General features: G+C 38.7%; 1 protein-coding gene across 1 annotated transcript in view; it reads left to right on the forward strand.

Annotated features, from left to right (window-relative positions):
• The window catches only part of LOC146323968 (3',5'-cyclic-AMP phosphodiesterase 4C-like), a 123,977-nt gene that overhangs the window by 18,681 nt on the left and 84,012 nt on the right, over positions 1-21,284 (forward strand). Inside the window, exon 3 of the mRNA XM_084723145.1 lies at positions 12,725-12,930. Within this exon, the coding sequence (XP_084579271.1) occupies positions 12,725-12,930 (206 nt within the window). The remainder of the gene's footprint in view (positions 1-12,724; positions 12,931-21,284) is intronic.

A 21,284-nucleotide genomic window follows, 5' to 3' on the forward strand; every position in this document is an offset into this window, starting at 1 on the left:
AGCTAGCTAAACAATCAAATATGTTCAGGAAGACTCTCAGACTGAGGAAGTTGCGTTGTCTTTGAGTTTACTGGGAACTTGACTGTGAAACTGAAACACACATTCAATACAAAAATGTTCATTAATATAGGTTTTTATAGGTTCTGAGAACTTACATTGTCTCAAAATCCAAATAATCATTACCATTACAGAAAACAAGGTAAGCAAATGCATACAAATGCCATTAAACATTTCTTCGTCTAGGCTGCATGGGCCACAGAACAAACTAAACAGATTTACCTTATGTAAGGAGAAAGGTAATTCACAAATTACAAAACTAAAAACTAGCAAACAAACAATAGATTAATAAACGCTTATCATCCATCAGAAAACTTACGGATATGGCCTTCGATAGCTTCCTTGTACAGAATAAAATGTCCTTCCACAAAGCAGAGAAGATGCAGTACCAGACGTGCCCTTTTACTAAAGCAAAAGTGAAACTTAACTTAAGGTTAAGGCTGCCCTGTTCCTCTGTGTCACTAGGTGGCAGTGTTAGACTGAAAAATGTGGAACAGATTAGTTTATCAAAACATGGCATACAAAGGCCATGAAATTCATGGTCAAACAAAGTTATATCACAGTATATCACATTGACACTTCTGTCCATATTCACTCGCTGCTTCTCCCCTGCTCTCTACTGGGAGTCATTACACACAGTCATACAGTCCAGGCGGAGCTCGCTGCTGTGGCCACAGGGAATATGATTTGTTTAAGGGGCATGAGGCCGAACTGAACGAGCACGGTCACTGACCCTGATAAGCCATGTCTGATTTGAAGAACTGATAAAGAGCCACATTTTGTCTAGAACTATTGCTGTCAATTGACTGAACTATTTAATTGCATGAGTGTCTGTAGTTAATCGTGACTAATCGCAAATTAATTGCACATTTTTAATTTGTTCAAAATGTACCTTAAAGGGATATTAAACAAAGGCAATTACAAATACTGTTCAGAAACCCTCAAAGGCGCTACATTTGGCATAAAAAAGTACTTGACAAACCCAAGTCCATCAGGCACAGATGAGCATACTGACCTGCTCAATTTAACATTAAGGCCAAAACGCACTTCTATTGCGCACTCCAGGCTTCAGATTTAAAATTCCAACACCACAGAACCTGCAGTAGTTTAGGAAAAGATTACTATTTATTTATTTAGTATTATTATTGTCAATAATAGTTTATTTCTTTAATAAATTGTTGTCCTCACCTTTATTCAGCTCAGTCTATATAATGATGAAACGATGTGCGATATTCATTTCTTTGTATTAAGGTAGCAGGATCATTTACATCAGTGTCACTCTGACAGTTTACATCAGTGAGGATGTTTTAGACCACAGCAGACAGCAAACTGCACACCGACACACACCGAGGAGATGAAGAGGAGAGACAGAATCTGGACTCTTCATTGTGACTTACAATAATGCAGCGCACGTTTTGTGGAGGAGACGAGCGTCTGTCAGTTTGGTCTTTACAGAGACAGATGTTTTAATCTGTAGTGTTTAAACCACAGAACTGTACAGTAACATCAAGTTCATCATCAATAATTTTTTTATATCGGTCGGCATTTCACACACTCGCTCCCCTCCCTCCCTCCTCTCTGCAGCTCATCTCTCCTCTCTTGCTGTTGTGATCAATCAGCATGAAGTAATTAAGTATTTACAAGTAAACAAATCTGACTTGGAGTAGTAAAAAAAATAAATCTGTGCAGTACATCTGAAATAAGCATGAAGGCTTGTAGTGTGAGTGCAGTTTCCTTTATTATTTTGACCAGGATGCCTGATTGTAGTGGAAAAAAACTGTGTGGAACAGGCAAGCTTCAGCTATTAGCCTCACTGATTACACACAACATACAGATCCTAAATATGAAGCACTCAGCTCTCCTGACACTCATCGAGGTGTTTATTCTGAGCACTAAGGGATGAATTATGAAACCATTTTTGTGTGGTGTCAAGGATCTGTTTGGTGACAGAAGAGCTTTGATTAACTGCAGTTGAAGGCAATCGCCACATTTACTCAACAGGCCAATCAACTGATTTTCAAAAATGAGACCAAGAAAGAGAGATGGAGCGAGAGAGTATCAGCAGAGAAAAAGGTTTATCAGAGCAGAAATCCAAGATGAAAAATAAAACACACTATTGTAATGGAAATAAAATTAAGACTTGCAGAAGAAGCGACAACTGAGCTAAAACAGATTGACATTCTGTCAATTTGTTCTACCAAGAGCACAATACTAACATTGTACTAATAAAACCCTATGAAAAAAGAATCAAATCGTCCCAGTTTAGACAGAAAATGCCACTGAGCATGCTTTCATTAAGTTTATAATCCATCCATTTTCTTCTGTTTTACCTGGAGTCAGGATGTAGTGGCAGCAGGTTAAGCAGGGTATTCCAAACGTCCCTCTCCCCAGAAATACTTTCCAGCAAGTTCTGGACCTGCCCCAGGGTGTCCTCCCAGGTGGACGTGCCTGGAAAAACTTCCAAGGAAGGTGCTGTTGAGGCATCCAAATCAGATGGTGTAAGCACCTTTTGACATGAAGGAGCAGTGGCTCTGTTTTGAGCTCCTCACCCTCTCTCTAATACCTGGACCACATTGCCTGTGTGTGCTTGACGGCTGCCTTGCTGAACTGCTGTGACTCGCGTGTTCACATAAACAGTGTTTCTGCTGTAGCACTGCTACTACCATCTTTCTACATTAAGTTTGCAGATAAGTTGTGAGGAGGAGAAAAGAGAGAAGTGTGTTTTTTTTTCTCCTTGCCCACAGAGAGAAGAGGAAGGAATAAGAGAGCACGCACTAAAAAAAAATACTGCCCATAACCTAATTTTTTCATGTCTATGTCGAATTCGTTCATTTATACACTGAAACTGCAGTGGCAGTGGTGGTCTATTTGTGCTGAGAACCACACACGTCATGTGGAAAACATAAGTGAGATGCCAAATCTTTAGATTAGTGTTGCGTCAGCCATGCATGAAACATGTGTGGGCTGCTCTGCTCACTGTGTGGCTGCTCTAACCTGTTAATATGGACTGTTAATAAAAAAAAATCTATAAATATTTATAAAATATATAACCTATTAATATAAATAAAAGCAAGAGGTTCCATGATGCACATGCTACTCACACAGCCAGTGTGGCCTGGGCATTTGGCTGAACCCACTTGCCAACCTTGAGACCACAAAAATAGGGAGGATTTCGAAATCAAAGAGGGGACATGACATTTGGGGTCTGGGCTTTCTCCCCCTGAAGATATTGAGACTTTGTTTCTTGCATTCCAGTAACTTTTAAAGCATAGAAACAACAAAATAATAAGTACACTGCAGTATTTTATGTTAAGTGCTTTTTCAGGCTGCGGGCTGCCCCAGTGTGACTGAAGGTCACTGTCTGATGAAGCCAACAGAACCACGTCATTATAATCCATTAGTATATGTGTGCATAGTGAAGGACCTGTGATGGTGCACTGCAGCGTGTTAGCGTATGATTATGCAACAGTGCATTGTCATTGTGTAATAACTCTTGTCATTATTACTACAGTACACATTCATGTGCTGTGCTGAGCTGTGATGAACCGCCACTTCGTGACTCGAGCACTAATGCGGCTGAGGCTGGGGGTTTGACTCCCACTGCGTTCTGCCACACTGTGTGAGTCACACGCATTGAGACAGCGCTGTACTGTTGATTAACAGAAAAACATGGAGAGGACGAGTCCCGTCAGCTCATTGGTTTTTAGAGGCAGAGCACCCGCCGTCCCATCTGATCACACAGCAGCCAAACTGCCTCCATCTCATTCTCACTCCCCATGTGCGGCATGGCGGGAGATCGGCCAGGTGATAACACAGCCAGCTGCTTCCTCTCTGTTGCCGATTGGCTGGAGGAAAATGTGTCATGCAGTTGAAAACAGCCCCACGGGCTGGTGTAAATGAAGTTATATTAGGTTGTTGTCAGGTGAAAATGTCAAACCTGCAGAATGTCAACGTTGGAGGGAAAATATCAGATCCATGTGAGTGTTTGACAAACAGCAGCATGTATAAAAATATATGAAAATGAACTGGTCCAGTTGTGATGGTATGACTGGCTTTGTTTTGACATAAATATTTAGTTTTACCGACACAGTCTTGTTTCATTTTCAGGGACCCAAGTGCAGGACATGGACAAATCTGTAGTGGGGTGAAAGTTGATTTTGATGTAAACTGTGTTGGATGAGGGGGATATGATGGGCATGAAGTCCAGCAGCTGCAGAACAGAGGAGGATGATGGTGGAGTGTGGCTGTGCATGAGTGTGATGGTTTGAAGGCAGAAGGGCAGGAGGGCGGGCAGGTGAATCATCATCCTGAGACACAAAGAGACAAGTTAGTAAAAAAAAAAAAAAAAAGGCACACAAGGACAATAATCACCAAGACAAAAGATGATTTCAGCCTAGACAGCAATCTAGCGAGGAGGTGTTAGAGAACTGGGGCAGATGAGATGATGATGAGAGGCAGGTGTGTCGGCTGGAGGAGGGATGACGAGCTGATTGCAGCCAGGTGTGGGATGAGCAGAGACATAAACAACCAGAGACAGACAGGCAGTCACGACTGTAAAAAGTGACTTTTAGTGCCTCAGTAGCCAGTTTAGTATAATGTTTATATCCAGAAGTGCGTTTACCTGCACCTAAGTAACCCTCTAACTGTTGGCTGATCCAGAATACTGATAAAAAAATTTTTTAAAATCATGTAAACAAGTTTTATGTAATCCACTCAGTGGTTATTGACAGTAAGATATGCTTTGATGCTAATTCTGATGCAAGAAGAGTCAACAACATCTGTTATGTCTAAGGAAGCTGAGGTAATTTAATGTTGACAAGACACTATGTTTCATAAATCCTTTAACCTGTTGGTTTTGTTTTTCTACGATCTGTTGGTTGACAGAAGTGTGAAAAACTAAAATGCTCTGAGTCAGTTTGTGAAACAGTGCAGCAAGGTGCTAGGAGTCCGGCTGCTCTGCCTGAACTATGAGTTTGATATTTTAATATGATTTAATATTCTGAGGTTGACTTTTGCATTATTGTGGTTCTGTGTATTTTTTCTGTGCAATTTTTCAAACTGTTAATGGTTTTATGAATGTTGATGACCCTGTGAGGTCTCAGTGTTTAACCACACCTGCTGTCGTACAGATTGGCAGCCTATTGAGGTGCACAATCTATAAATCTTTTGTTCAGACATTCTGACCTGATCAAGATCAAAGTGTGATCGCAAAGTTATCATTTGACTTGATTTGATTTATTCACACATCAAAATAAGATATGGACCATTCAACAAATATGTCACAAATAGAGACGTGTAAAAGGGACACCAGAAATGCTTTTAGGAAGGCGCCACAACATAAAACACTATAACAATAGACGAAACAAACAAACAACGCTTCTACATCAGTCCCTTATTTTCCACACGTATGGTTATTCTGAACATATATTCTTAACATATCTTATAACGTCACTCAACCCTCCAACATGGCCAACTAATTGCCGATCTCAAAAAATATCAGCATATCATTACTGTGAAATTACAGGATTAAACCCTTTGTGGCAGGCATTACTTTTTTCTTTGAGATGGTTTTGATAGATCGACCCATAAACTTATATTATGCTATCACATGAACCAGTCTAGGCTAGGTGTCTAGCTAGCTGGCTAACATACAGAATAGGCAACATGGGTCGGGTTATTTTTGTTAAGAGCAACAGCCTCTCAACATGTTGTGCACATCCCTGTTTCTGCATACTTGCACCTGTGATTTTTGTCAGTGTACACGTTTTTACACGTCAACATAAAACAGTAAACTTTTGTTGCATTTTGGCCGTACGTTCACATGACAACAGCGTTTTGGGGGCCTGAAAATGCTGGATCCTGAAAACTTTTGAAACCAGGTTTTAGAGTTAGTCTTTTGAAAACGCCGCCCCCTTACCATCACCATGTAATTCGGCAATATGAGGTTCCTGTGAAAACAGTGATTTGACATGTATGTGTTCTACATTTTCAGTCAAATAAGCATGCACAAATAGAACAACAAAGACAACGGTGAGTAGATTTGCTGCACCACTACTGTGATCAGCAGAGACGCTAGATGCACCAAACACATTAGTAATATTCACCGCTCTGTAGAGGAAAATGTTTATTCTGTAGTGTTTCATTACAAAGTTACACCACCTTCTACTAGTCTGACATGCATAGTACAGCATTTTCAGTTGTTTTTGTGGATTCATGTGCACAAGGATCATTTTCAAAGTCAGACTAAAACTGAAACTAACACAAAGTAGCCTCTAGATTCAAAGTCCACATTATTCAACCAAAGTGAAGAAAAACTGTGTGATCTCACTAAAAAAAATCTGTCCTCTCACTGGGCTGCAGACCTCCAGTACACACACACACACCCACACACACACACACACACACTAACAGATACACATAATGCATCCAAAATAAGGTTGCAGAGGAGAGAAATCTGATTACTGACTGGTTGCATCATGTATATGCAGGTTTGAATAACCTGATTTCTTTAAGCTGCCTGGTTTCTTGAGGTTCTGCAGTGTAGGAAGTGAATTGTCTGTGAGTCTGTACAAAGCTGATCCTGTGGATGCCAACAGTCCTTGTCAGAACACTTCACATCCAAATAACTAAGTTGTTACAGCAGCAGAAAGAGAGTGAAGTGAGGAACAAACATGGTGACCTGCTGTTACTGAAAAGGATCCTGCAACTTGCTTGATGATGAACATGACAGTTTGCTCTTGGTCACAACTCAAGGTCCATTTGTTCCAGAGCTTTTGCCCTCATTGCATGGCCTTCACCACTAGATGAAGCAGATGGAACTGTAGATGTAGATCTGTAGATTATACAATTATGCTGAGCATTTTCTTGTCCCTGTGGGCTTAAAAGTTTAACTTTTGAAATAGCAGCTGACAAAACAATCTCAGCTGAAGGTCCACTTACTCACTTGTTCAACAAGCACAAGAATAAATCCTGCTGAACTGAGCTCTGACATACAGTAAATCTGTACACTCCTGGAGAGCGCAATCTGCTAAGACAGTATTTTATATTCAGTGTCAGATCCAGAGAGAGAGAGAGAGAGAACATTTAAACTGCAATTATCTTTCTTTGGAGCTGCTTGTTGAATGGTTGAATAGCTTCAGAAACCTCCTTCCTGTTCACTTTTCTGATGTTGTATTAGGGGAGTGTGGGTCTGACAATTTCTGTAGCTTTTTATAAATCAACAGTTCGACATTTACACCCACTTCACTACATGATTGGCCAGCTGTGCGTGAGAAAGTAAGCAGGGTGTGAAAATTTCTCTATAGCTATATTTTTACATTCTTCACACAACTATTTCTGTCAGTTTTCATGTGAACACACCACTGCAACTCCACAAATGTCCTCCAAGAGAGACTGTCTGAAAATGTGCATCATTATCTCCACATTTAAACGATATTATACAACAGTTATGGCCCAGTAATGTTGACAAGAGGCGTTCAATGAGAGCTCATATATCTGACATATAATTAACAGTTAGGGACCACAGACAGTAAGAAAATGGGGTATCTCGTACAGTAATGATTCAGGACTTATTATTGTGATATCACTCACCTTTTAATCTTGGAAAATGCACAGAATAGGATACAAGAGCAGCAGTTTTAACAGCTTTTAATCTATTTATCGCAGAAAATACCTGCACTTGGCAGCAGTCCATTGTCAATCCAGCTGCAGAACTATTTGTGTTTGTAGAGCCAAATAAATTATTAAAGGAGCAATATGTAGCAATTGTGTGTCCCAAAATGAGTATTGCCGTCCAAATAGTGAGTCAGGACCATAGATGGTACATTATATAGGTTGAATCCCTATTGAATATCCAATCTACGGTTGAAGTGAGTTGTTTTCTCTCGCCCTCTCCTCCCCAGTCTTGGAGAAGCTCAGGTAGGCTGCAGGAACACAGCAGAAGTGCAAAATGAGCTCAAATATTGTAATTTGACTACAACAAGTAAGGATGAGTCCTACACTGTCGGCTGCTTATAACTGTCAATTGTCTGTCAATGTAAAGTTAAGCCTGTTATCCTTAAAACAAAAACCCACTGCTCTGAAAATACACACTCTGGAGCTTGAGTTACGTGACTGCCTGTCCCACTGCCTGCCAGACTCCATCTAAAACACTGTTAGTGATTTCTTATGACATTAATCTGAACTGTAATTAATGTGAAACAAACTGAAACAGATATTCCTGCCTGGGATAGAAACTTCAAAGCAGGACACCGCAGCTGTAGTGTTGCTGTCTTAAAAGCAAGTATTTCAATTTAGCATGTTTCCTCAATTTCATATGGGATATCATGGTCATTTATGATAAATGTAGCTAAATATAGTACAGATTTATCCTTTAAATAAACAAATTATGATCTGTTAACTAAAAAATGGCACTTGTAGAACTATTGTATGAACTTGAGGTTGTGCTGAATATCAACACGGCTGCGATTATCTTCATCAGAATAACTGCTGTGCTGATATTCAGTACAACAGCACGACCTTGAGGATGCTATTGCTTTATTGTGTCTCTCCCCTCTCTATGATGGTCAGTTTTTCACCCTTCCTTCAGTTGTGTACGTTCTTATCAGATGTAAGCAGCAAAGTCAGAAAACACACCGTACAAACTTCCCAAGCCTAAATTTGAAGTCAGCAATTCCAAGTTTGAAGAGCTTCATATCCAGTTTACAGGTTAAAATCCTTTGTTTGTATTGTTGGGAAGAAAATAACCAAAGTTGAAACAGATGGAGAAAACCAAATCTTTAAAAAAAAAAAAAAGAGACAGATGCTGTCTAAAATGATGGCTGTCTGTCAGTCATGATTGAATTTTGATGTCTGAGATAAGATGAGACTTGACGTTGCAGCTTTGAGGATGGCACATCGATATCCATCACCTCTGTCTGAACCTCCAGGTGACGACTCTGTGAACTCTGCTGAAGCACAAATTACATAGAAACAGAGGCTCTGAGCTGCTGGAGGCTGGGCCAATATGGGCATGGATTTTTCACTTTATGTGTTTCTTGGCTACCTCAATCGCATTACACACTTTTTAATAGGGAGAAGTCCTCTGGGTTATGTACTTTTTACACAAGCACACACACAAGCTGTTGTTTGTCAACCAGGCGAAGCCGCTGTCTCTCCTCCTGATGTCTTTCACTGCTGCAATGCATTACAGGGCCTCAGTAAATATTAAACGGATTAGCAGGGAGAACATGCAAAGAAAAAAAAAATCCAATTTAATGGTCAGAGAAGAAGACAAACAAACTACTTACTAAGTGTCAGATGTGAAAAGTGTTTGTCTTTCGCCTGCAGTCCCCACAGGGCAGATCGGGCAGATGCCACACGTCCCTGGACTAATATGTGAAGATTCATTATTGATTCAGTGAGCTATTTGTTGAACTGTTTCTAATGGAAACCCTGGAATCATTTCATTTAGTTTGCTATGGCAGGACTCTTATTATTCTCATTTGGACTATTAAATTATATATAAACACAATATATTCATACATCAGCTGTTGTGTTTTGCAAACATATGGTAATTGTAACTGATTAGATGATATTTTATAATTTCTGTGGGACACTAAAGTCTCATCTCTAATGTTTTATTAATGGAGTTTTCACTCACTTCTGCACTCAATCATTTCAATTAACATACGTAGTGGACACATTATGCAGCCATGCTGTATGAAGCACATTTATAATGATATACACTACCAATCAAAAGTTTGGAAACCCTTGTTATTCAATGTTTTTCTTTATTTTTTTTATAAGACATGATCAGATTATACCAACAGTGTGCAAAGCTGTCTTGAAAGCAAAAAGGGGCTATGTTGAAGAATCTAAAATATCAACAAGCAAAAAAATTTTGCACAGTTGCAGGTCAACAGGTGTTTAGGAGAGGATCATGTCTCGACATTCACACACTGTCTTCTGCACGAGCAATCAAGTTATTAAATCTTTGATTGCAAGTGGAGAAGACAGTAAGCAAGAGTCTTTTGCATTTTAAGACAACAATACAGCTACACCAGACCATACTTACTAAGAGGAATTCCTGTTTCTTAAGGAATGTTTTAAGGGAAAGGGGCATGCTTTTTTTTTTAATCTGCCAAGTCAGTTTTCTTATGGGAGCAGAAGCAAAAAATAAATGGATGAAAGAAAACTGTTGAACATTAGTTAATGCCAGAGATTTATGCAGGTTCATGATTGTGGGGCAAATTATTCTGTATTCTTTCCTGAGATTGGAAGTAAAAATAATGCTGTTGCAGTGTACTTATTATTTTTTCTATTTTCATTCTATAAAAGGTATTAAAATGCAAGGAACCTCTGAAAGTCAAATTTTTTGGTGTCATTATCCTCCCTATTATTGAGTTCCCAAGGTTTGCAAGTATGGGGACAGTACACGCCTCAGGCAGCAACAACAGCACTCCAGTTTTCCATTTCTTGTTTTTAGCGGGTTCCTTAATTCCACTGCCAACAAACAGGACTTTTAAATCTCCAAACTCATTAACTTCCTCTTTTTACTCTTGATGCCATTTTCATGAATGAACACTTCCTGACATATGGGGCAGGAAGCGTAGACTTATATGGTGTTATTGAGACATCACTTACGCTAATTTACAAGTCACATACCTGTGAACTCAAATATGCACAGGTTGATCATTTCCACTGTTTTCTGGAGTTACTATATCAGCATTTGATGAATTTGATGTGACACATTTGACATTTTGATCTGACAGTGGTTTGTGCAGGTCAGAATCTATGGCCCACACCATGGCTGAGAAATATCAGTGGCCTAACTGTGTTGTATATTGATAAATCCCTGTTGCTGAAGGAACTGCACCTTTTTCTCTCAGTCCCATCCTGTCAGTTTTGTCCTTCAGACCGAGCCATCTCTGTAACAAAATATTTTAGGGAGACAAGACTATAGATTTTTACTACAGACGTTTGGTGGAATCTGGGAGAGGAGCAGGTCTTGTGACTGAGGAAATGAAGCTGTACTGACCACACCAAGCTCAGCTGCTACAGTTACATAATTCAAGATAAAAATTTATACTGTCAAAACTATGATGTGTTTTGAAAAATGAGCAGGATTTAAATGCTTAATGTCCACATCCAGTAAAGAAATAGACCTACACAAAATATGTATTTAGCCTAATAGCAGTTCTATTAAAACAAAATTATAATAGCAAAAATAATATCAAGGCTAGGGTTAGCAGGTGCTGTTGTGTCGGGTTTAGGGTGCTTCACTGTTGAACATTAACAAATCAGACTTAAATAAACTGCCATATTTCTGAAAGGTGTTTGGTGTTCAGGGTGACAGCGATGTTCAAACTACATTACATACAGGTTGGAAATCTGCTGCATTTTTTTGTTGATACTAGACATCAAACAAAAACCAGAGACTGTATTATATTAAGTTGTTGTGAGCTAAAAAATACTATTAAGTAGAAGTCAGAAGATAATGCCATCTCAGAGCTTCGCCGGCCCTCAGCTTGCGAACCGCTGCACTGTGGTAAAAGTCAGTGAATTACCATAGTAATTTTGCTTTATCATCTGTGAACCATGAATGTCAGTTTAAAATACTGTTGCAATCCAACGACCCACAGCCTTAGAGTCATTCTGCTAGCAACTGTTTTAGAGAGGTGTTGATTCAACTTAGAGGCTGCAGTTGGTTCATAGATGTGTTTAATTGTATTGTATTATAATGAAAGGTGTTTTCTCAAGTTTAGTGTATCACATTGATACAAACGAGGTTGACAAAGTGTTAAAAACACCTCTCAGTATAACTCAATGCAATTAAATAACACTACAAACTAACTGCAGCCTCCAAAAGGACTGTTGAGTTGAATCGTCACCTCTCAAACATTTCAGCCTTTCATAAAGGTGGATTTATTGCAGGAGTGTTGCACTAGACTGTTCCATGTTGTTTCTTTTATTTCACTGAAGCTATGTAATCTCTTTATTCATAAATTTTAAGGCTGCAGCATTCATTGTTGTGAATAAACATGCTCAAAGAGCATTGTTCATTGGACGTGCACATGTTTTTGATGAACTGAACAAACCAGTTTGCAACTCATTAACCTGAACCAGAGCATCATAAAAGTGTGATGCAGATTTGCAGCGGGAGAGACGGGGAGAGACAGAGAGAGAGCGTGTGAATATGGACATAATAATAACAAATATGGAAGTGTCAACATGATGCAGATGAGTGTATGAGCTAGACTACACAGTAGACTGGAGTCTCTGTTACAGTGACAAACAAGGAGACAGACATAGATCTTTGCTGTATAAGCTTTTCTCTTCTCATCTCCCTCTTCATCCCATGCATTATGTGTTCCAGTTGAACTGGAAAGTCGAAATTCCCAGTTGGAAGTTTCATCAGTATGTTGGTGGTCAAGTTTGCTGTTGTTATCAATTGTTGTTAATAACTATAGATAAAAGTTATCCTGGTCATTGAAGATTAGGTAGAAGATTCTATTTAGAATAACATTTAAGAAAACTGAGGACATGAACGTGACTCATTTTAATCTCTGTGAACTGAACTTTGAGCTAGTTCTTGTGAAGTGTAAACTTGTGAATGCTGGCAGCAATACGCTAAAGACACTCAAATTCTGAACACTCGTGTTCTTTCTCCCTCTGTTTTTGGGTGCAGGATCATCGGGAGTCTCTGCCTCCGGTCTACCAGGCGGTGCGGCGGCGTTTGTCTGGACCGCTCCTGCTACCTCCTCTGTGGAGGAGACACTCCTGCCAGGAGCGCCCGTCTGACATCCGGCGACGAGTGTCTGCAGCACACGGTCTGCCGCTGGACCGACTGGAAGTGCTGTACAGCCGAGCGTTGGCCAGTCATGATGACCACCGGTCAGTGACACACATGCACACTTCTTTCTTTCTTTCTTTCTTTCTTTCTTTCTTGCTTTCTTGCTTTTTGTTGCTTCTTAAGGTTTTATAATAGTGGTGACGATTGGTAACACTCCTACATTATTTGAGAGTGCAACCCATTACTGTGAAGGTCTGTTGAAGTGTCTCATCAAAGGAATCATGCTTTGTAAATGCTGCTTCTTGAAGTTCATGCAGCATATTTTTCTTTTCTGAAAAAAGATGGATGTTTTTTGTTGCTGTGATTCATCCTGGCTGTTGTTGTTCTGGTGTGTTTTGGTTTTGATTTGGAGCATCTGTTGGCCTGTGTCACCAAGGCTAATGATGTGTGTCTTGCTCAGCACCGATGCATTTGCCAGGGTATTTATCAGCGTGATGGAGAATAAGGGAAAATTTTGTTTGAAATGAGTGAAATGAAAATCCTCTTTGTTTCTATGTTTCTTTCACTTTCCCTTCCTCTTGCTAAGGTCAGAGGACAAATTTACCTCGGCTCATTAGCTCTGAGTCGAACTGGACACTGAGGAAACATACATACAGTACATGGACACACACATACACACAGAGGAAGAATGGTTGAATATATTTTGTGTTTTCAGGCGATAATGGAAGCCCTCTTCCCTTCACAATATACCTGGTAATTGCAGTAGCCTGTCACTGAGAGGTCATAGGTGTATTTTTGTCTTTTCTTATCTCTTTGGCGTCTACATTACTGTATCTCATTTTTCTCACTTTATATTCTTAAACATTTAGAAACATCATGTACCATATGTATGCACTGTCCAGACATTAATGATAGAGAGGTGAACTCTATAACATGATATTTTTAATGATATAGCAGCAGCCTATAATGGGCCTAGTGACATCCAGTAATTTGAACTAGTGCTGCTTTCCTTCCATGCTAATATAGCAGAATTTATTTAAATGTAAGGCATTCAGCCAAGTCTTCCAGGAGGTAATGAAAGTGCTGTAGGCTACACATTAAATGAAACTCACAGCAGCCTAAATCAAACAAAACTCATCTACATCTACTACATGTTATGCTGATCATGTTAACATAACCTTAATCAAAAATGGTCTTAATGAATAAATGAGTTTAGCAACAAATTCTGTCCCATAGTTGGTTACTAATTCCACTGGAAAACCGTATGGCCTATATGAAATGCCACAATGTTGTTTCCTGTGAACTTTTATGATTAAAATATCATCTACAGGCTTAGCAGATTAAGTGTGGTTGCTGAGTGTTGCATGCTGGGCAATTTGAGTAATTAACATAATGAGTCAATTAACTGTCAAAACCCGGAAATTTCTTTGATTTTGCTTTTAGTTAACTTAAGACGGTGATCTAAGAGACTTCTCCCCATATTTTTTCAATAAATACGGTGCTATTAATGGCAAATATACTAAAGGCATGGCAGTGGGGCTAGACATGATAATTTGGATTTTCTTTTTTTCTTTTACCTCATGACGAACTAATTAAACTAATTACCCAAATTGCCCAACATGCAACTTTTAGCAACCGAGATGAATTTCATCCACCTGGCCTATAAATGACAGGAAACAACATTACTGGCTCCAAGAAATTTCCAGTAGACTATACAGCATAAATTCTTCTTCTTCTTCTTCTTCTTCTTCTTCTTCTTCTTCTTCTTCTTCTTCTTCTTCTTCTTCTTCTTCTTCTTTTAATAATCAAGCTATCATAGTGTACAAGTCTGCCTTTCAATGCAAGATTGAAATGTCAAAATAGTATCAATTATCAGGTCCCCAATAATGTGCAATGTCACCACAACTTTTTGGAGGTAAGATCCACATCCCTGCAGCCAAAATCACCACATTCAAGAACAGCTCATTGGATTATATGGTGCCACTGAAATCAATTAGACAGGTTTAAAAGCCAACAAGCTAAAACTGAAACTGAAATCTGGACTGACAGTTCTGTTTGATATAGCTTAACTGCACTGTGAAAGCTGCATTCAAGAGCAGGCCTCGTTATAGGATGCATGGTGCCACTATCTGAAATCATTGTGGTAAGAAAGACAAACTAGAACAGACTGTCAAATCAACTGAACTCTAATTTGAAATCTAGTACTGTGTGCAGACACTTCCGACTGTTTAATTGTTTGTTTTTAGTATATTGATTCAACTCCATGGAAAGTAGTAGGCCTGTTGATACTATTACCAAGGGCATTATTCTGATGAAAAAAAGTAAATTGGATTGGATTTCTTGAAGCCTAACTGATGCCTTCAGCTTTCTCTTTTCATTTGGTCCAAAATCCAACCACACAGAAACAGCAATTCCTTACATGTAAACGTCCAGTCCAGTGTGTAAGATTTGATGCACATTCTTGTCGGCTCACTTTGGGTCATTTCAGCACTCTCTGGATAAGCTAGCAAAGCCATAATCTAAAAAACTGTTTAATAACCCGACCTTTGCCTTAACCCCAAGATTAAACATACAGGAGACTGCATGCCTAACAGGACCTTGAAGCTGAGATGATTTTTTAATTTTTGTGATCATCAATATATGAAGATACACTTAGATTTTAGCTCCTTGTACCACCGGTATGGCTGCAGCTGCAACTAACATCAGATTTGCCTGCAGATTTTAAAATGACTGAGCCATAAGACCACCTTTAAAATGACTTTTACCTGACTGTAGATGACCTCTCAAATTGACTATTATAACAATATACTGCAAAAATATAACTAGAGTTACCATATATTGACAAGATGAACCAAATTATGTCTAACAACATAAATATACTAAGACATGAGGTCTGTATCAGTATAGTATCTTTCCCAAACTGATTACAAGGCTTGTAAACATTAAATAAATTTACCTTGTATTGTGTTTATTATTCACCATAGGTTGTCTTAATTTTTGAGCTTTAGAAATAAAATTACCCTACACTTTGCCACTCAGTCCAACATTTTTTTGTGTATTTAGAGCATGGGCTGAGATGGTCGCGGAGCTCCATCATGAGCTTGCTGAAGCGTGCACCTCTATGTCCTGCAAAACCATGAAATACAGGGATGTGCACCACCATGTTTCTATAGAAGCCTGAACTGTACTAACAAAACTCATAGTCCAGGGCATCTCTGCAGCAGTACATTAAAGAGGAAAAATGTGAGAAAACACCATTATAATGTGTTATAATGCTGTTTTCTCACATTTCTCCTTTTTTCAAAAAAGGGTTCTGCGATTGGATATTGCACTTGGGCATTTCGCAATTTTGATAATTTTTCAATTAATTGTACAGCCTTACTGAAGCAAATTTTAGCATCATTTTAATCTAAATTTGTCTAAATTAATAAATACTAAATATAACTATGAATTTTCTTTCAAGAACAGCCAGTATTTTATGATGCATCTTCCTGAAATCCATTAGATCGGTTTACAGGGCAACAAACAGGCTTCAATACAAACTGAAATCTGGAAAGTAGTACTGTGCAGATCATTCCTGCACAGTTTGATTGTTTTCAGTTTTTTCTTGACTCTCAGGGAAGTGGTGTTGATACTGAAGTCTTTTACATAAGACTAAAACTGAATTGAGATTAAATTGAATTTGATTTCCTGGAGTCCTGCTAATACTTTTACGTGAATTTTTTGTCTGGTCCAAAACCCAAATTTCCAGTAAAATAAACCACACAGAAGCATAAAATCATGTTCCTTCATAGCTGACTTGAAATAGCAGTAGAATATAAAAACTGCTGTCCATTTATTTTTGTCTGTCAGAAGAAAGACAGCACAGATTGCAGATGAAATACTGTATGTGCAGTAGGAGAAGGAAGGAAGAAAGGAAGGAAACTGACGTGGACAAGCGCAGAGAAAGAAAATGTGAAGATGGAAAACAAGAAATGAGACAGAGAGAAATAAAAGCTGAGAGGAGAATAAACACAGCAGAGGAGGAAGAGAGAAGAGGAGGAGGGACAAACAAAGTGAATGTGAATGAGGAGAGAGAGAGAAAGAGAGAGAGAAGGGGGGGGGGGGGGGGGTACTTGGTTTTAACTGTGAGGCTGTGAGTGTTTTCAGCACTCCGGCTCGTGGACAGCAGCACCGCACCACTATGCCTCGCGCACCGCTCTCTCTCTGTTAACGGTTTGAAGCGCGGGGTTTCCTCCTCACACTCACAGAGAGTCCGACGGCTGTCTTTTAGATCTGTCTGCAGACGTTAACAGTTTAAAACTCGGCGTTTAGACAAAAAAAAAAAAAAAAAGTAAAATAACTTCAGTGGAAGATGGAGTGTGCCACGCTGAGCAGAGAAGGAGCAGGACTCGCCAAGCCGCCCAAACATCTCTGGCGACAACCCAGGACTCACATCCGGATCAAACAGCGCTTCAACTCGGACAACGAGCGCTACCTGTGCCGCAACCGGACCCTGGAGAAGCTGCGACCCGGGCTGAAAAAACCCCGCATGTCCTGGCCCTCCCCGGTGAAACGGTAACCCCTCTCCCATCTGAAGTGTCTAAATTCACCACAGGTTAAATCGGCTTTTGTTGACTTAAGCCGAGTTAGTTTCATAAAGATTCAGAAAACTAGTTAGGTTAGACTATATAGAGAAATATCTAAAACGTCTAACAGACCGAATGGAGCAATGATAGATGACTGAGAGTTTATCATCACACTAAACGTAAGCTAGCTCACCATGAATACACCCAATTTATTTGTCCATCATGAGTAGGTTATGTTCAGTAAGAGCTATTGTAAAGTACATTCATTTGGTAATTTGGTGGAGCAGCTAGTGACATAAACCAAAGCTATGCTAAATTCTGATAAGACTGACAACTAGCTTCTGTTCTCCTCTTTAAAAGATTAAAAATAACATAATAAAAATCAGTTATAATTAATCGGGCCTGACTCAGTCAAGACTGTTTTACAGCTTATTTAGTACATCTAATTAAAGGTCCAATGTGTAAGATTTAGGGGAATCTATGGGCAGAATTTGCAGAAATTGAATATATTAGGGCTGGGCAGTATAGCCTAAAAATTGATGTCATGGTATAAGTTTCAGTACAGAGAATAACAGTATATATCCTAGTATATTAATTTTTCTTAACATTTCAATATAAATGCTTCTGAGGGGGTAACACACTGGCATAGCAACTGCCTGGCAGTTTATGGTACTCTTAATTCTTATAAGATTACTAGTAGATTTCATATACAGAGAGAACATTTAATGTGCAAAATTGGAATAATAAATAGAAAAAACACAAAACCTTTTCTCACGTAGTATTACAGATTATAGTCTTCTGCTTGTCTGAGTTTTTAACACTAACCATGTTCACAGAAAGGAAGTTGCACCAGTCTTTGGTTCCTCCTTTTAATTGTATGACAAACAAGTAACAAACAAACAAGTGAAACAAACTAAAGCTGAAACTAGCTGTATGTAGACTAACTGTAAAGATGAAGTTGCAGCATATCTCAAAATCTGGCAAAGCTCAGACATGAACTGTTGTTTTAACATTTTTGTTATTTATTATTACTTTGCAGCCTCTTCTCTGCTCTATGACTTCCCCAAATACACACACACATACAGAGTGATGTTAGCCGACAGGTCGCAGTACAGATAGGGAAGTGAACCAAGATAACTTTAAGAAGGAACAACGCAAGATTTTCATCTGCCCTGTCTGTGGTGTCATCTACCACCACCAGTGTCATCTACCACCAGTGCACTGTGCTTTATATAAGCACAGTGCACTGGCTTGACTGTCCAGAGCTTTCAGACACTTTTGTGTTTCAAAACAAAGCAGCATGGACATTTTTCAGACAATTAGCAGGTACAGGCAGATGAAGATGAATTCTGCAACGACTTTGTTACAATTTGAAGAGCAAATTTATACTGGTGTACTTTCAATATACTGTCTACTGTGTTTTTGTTGCCTTAGTGAGCTGTTTATATCTGCTGAGGATGCGGGTCCTTTTCCATGGAAACCACAATGTTGCATCACCATGCTTCGACAGGAGCCCAGAACAGACAAATCAAACGATGGCTCTAGAGAGGGCCTTAGGTGTTTTTTGCGAGTTTCGTGGCCACTGTTGGTTCTCCTACACACTAAGAAGGAGAGGGTGAAGTGAGGTGTTTACTATCTGCAACTACTATCTAATTTGGATTTTGTACACAAAACTGTATAAATAACCACCAAAAATCTCCATATAGCTTGTTTAGATGACACTAACTTCCAAGAGACAAACTGGAGCAATGATTAATGACTGTCTAGATGTTATTATTTTAATATAGCCTGGGTCATCAATCTATATTGGCTGTTATAATGACATGGCAAAAAAGTCTCTGCCTTCCCTACTACAACCTGTAACCCTGCTGACATAAAAAGAGTAGATGATGAATATCAGGGGGTTAGTGAAGCACTGACTGTTAAGATATTATTTATTTTTAGACACTGCAACATCTGAGTCACACAATTATCAGGGTTCTGAATGCTCCCCTGTCACATTTAGATACTGAATCATTAAATTGTCAAGTTTGTTAAAGTCTTTGATTAACACTTGTTAGAAAATTGCAAAGATTTCCACCCTACTGTCTTGTTTTTTTCTGAGTTGAATCTCTGGAAATGCAGCAAATTAGACTATACAAGTTGAGAGTTTTCTGTATTTGTTTTTTGCAACTCTGTCTATTGTGGTTTTAACAAAAATTCCAGTAGTGTATGATACATATGTTAACTTTATATACAGGAGATTTTTCTGTATTTTAATAGACCAGTAGAAATGATGAATAGAAGGGATTTCAGATGGTGATTAATCTGTTTTCTTATGCATACCTTTAAAATGTGTGAATCACTGTTTCATACTGAAGTGCATCCTCTTTTTCCCAAGATTCTCCTTAAATGTTGCTCAAAAAAGCTTCCAAATCAGAGCAAACATGTTGACATCATTACATAGGCTATACAGCTGACTGTGCTGCTGCATGTCCCAGCCGTGAATGTCAATAATCAATAATAATAATAATTATTATTATTATTATTATAATTAATAATAAGTCAATAATAATCAAGACATGCCTTTTATAGCAGAATTAATGCATTCACTTGGTGACATTCAGTTTCCCTTCCAGGGGATTAATAAAGTATCTTGTATTGTATTGTACCATATCATATCATAGAAATTATAGATGCATTATTCATCACTTTTTTCCACTTTTTTTTAAAATCACAACAGTGCCAGTTATTGAAACTGGTAACAGAGTTCATTATATTTGAAGTATGCTCGTCTGCAAAATAGAGTTTCCATTGATGGAGTGGTAAATGTGTCTGTGTGTTGAAAAAGCAAACTGTTTTAGTAGCTTTTGGAATCTCTCCACACCCCAGTAAGCATTGAAAGCACTGAGATAGAAAATTTTTGCATAACTTGTGCCAGTATCCTTGGGAACATTTCATCATTAGATGTTGTTTGTCAGTATGGCAGAAGGCTTTGTGAGAGATCAGGTTCATGTGACTTATAATTTTCATGCTGTAGCTGACCTGCAATGTGGCTCTGTGTAACTCAGGTCAAGGAAAACACAAACATTGTGTTTGATATTGCATTCTTTGAAAATGGGAGATTATGTAATTTTATGCAATTACCTGTGATTGCAAGTTTAACATTTAATTCTCTTGATTGTTGAAATTAATCAGATTCCCAACATGTAACAAAATAAAGAAGGGTTTTTTTTCAGCAGGAATTTTAATCACAGTACTGGCAGGATTAAACGCCCATGAAATAGCACTCTGTGATTAAGTAGGTGTCTCCTGCCGAGGCTGTCTACCTGTTCTTCAAGCTGGGCTTTGTGTTGTACTCCACGTACTTTATAAATGGATGATAGAAGAGATGTGAGTGATGGTTTCACAAACACTAAACTGGTTTGTAAACCCCATCAGTCAAGCTGATGAATGGCTCGGACTCCCCCTACTTCAGTGTGCCATTCCTTACTCGTTCATACCCAAGCACCGCCAGGAAAGAGATTGATAGCATATGTTTGTGCCTCACCTCCTCTTGTATTATTTTGCAATTTTTAGTTTGACAAAACAGTCTTGCTTTTGGGATTGATACTTCCGAGGCAAAGAGAGAGAAATGGATAAAACGAGAAAGCCATAAGACAAGTCTTGGCCAAAAATGCATTTTATTCAATGTGGGCCTAGTGAAAACTCATTCTATGATTTTTATCTTTAGTTTTCTGAATAAAGACTATACTCTGATTCAGTCTTTTTACATCTTAACAAGATTAATATTCTCCATCCTCGCATTGCCTCATCATGTTGTGTGTCCTATAGTACAGAATGTTAGTTGCAAACACTGAACCTCCACATTTGGACAGTGTCTGTGTGTTTCTGACAAGAAAGAAAAA

Source organism: Lutjanus erythropterus, chromosome 7, assembly GCF_056507025.1.
Source record: "Lutjanus erythropterus isolate fLutEry1 chromosome 7, fLutEry1.hap2, whole genome shotgun sequence".
NCBI classification, from domain to species: domain Eukaryota; kingdom Metazoa; phylum Chordata; class Actinopteri; order Lutjaniformes; family Lutjanidae; genus Lutjanus; species Lutjanus erythropterus.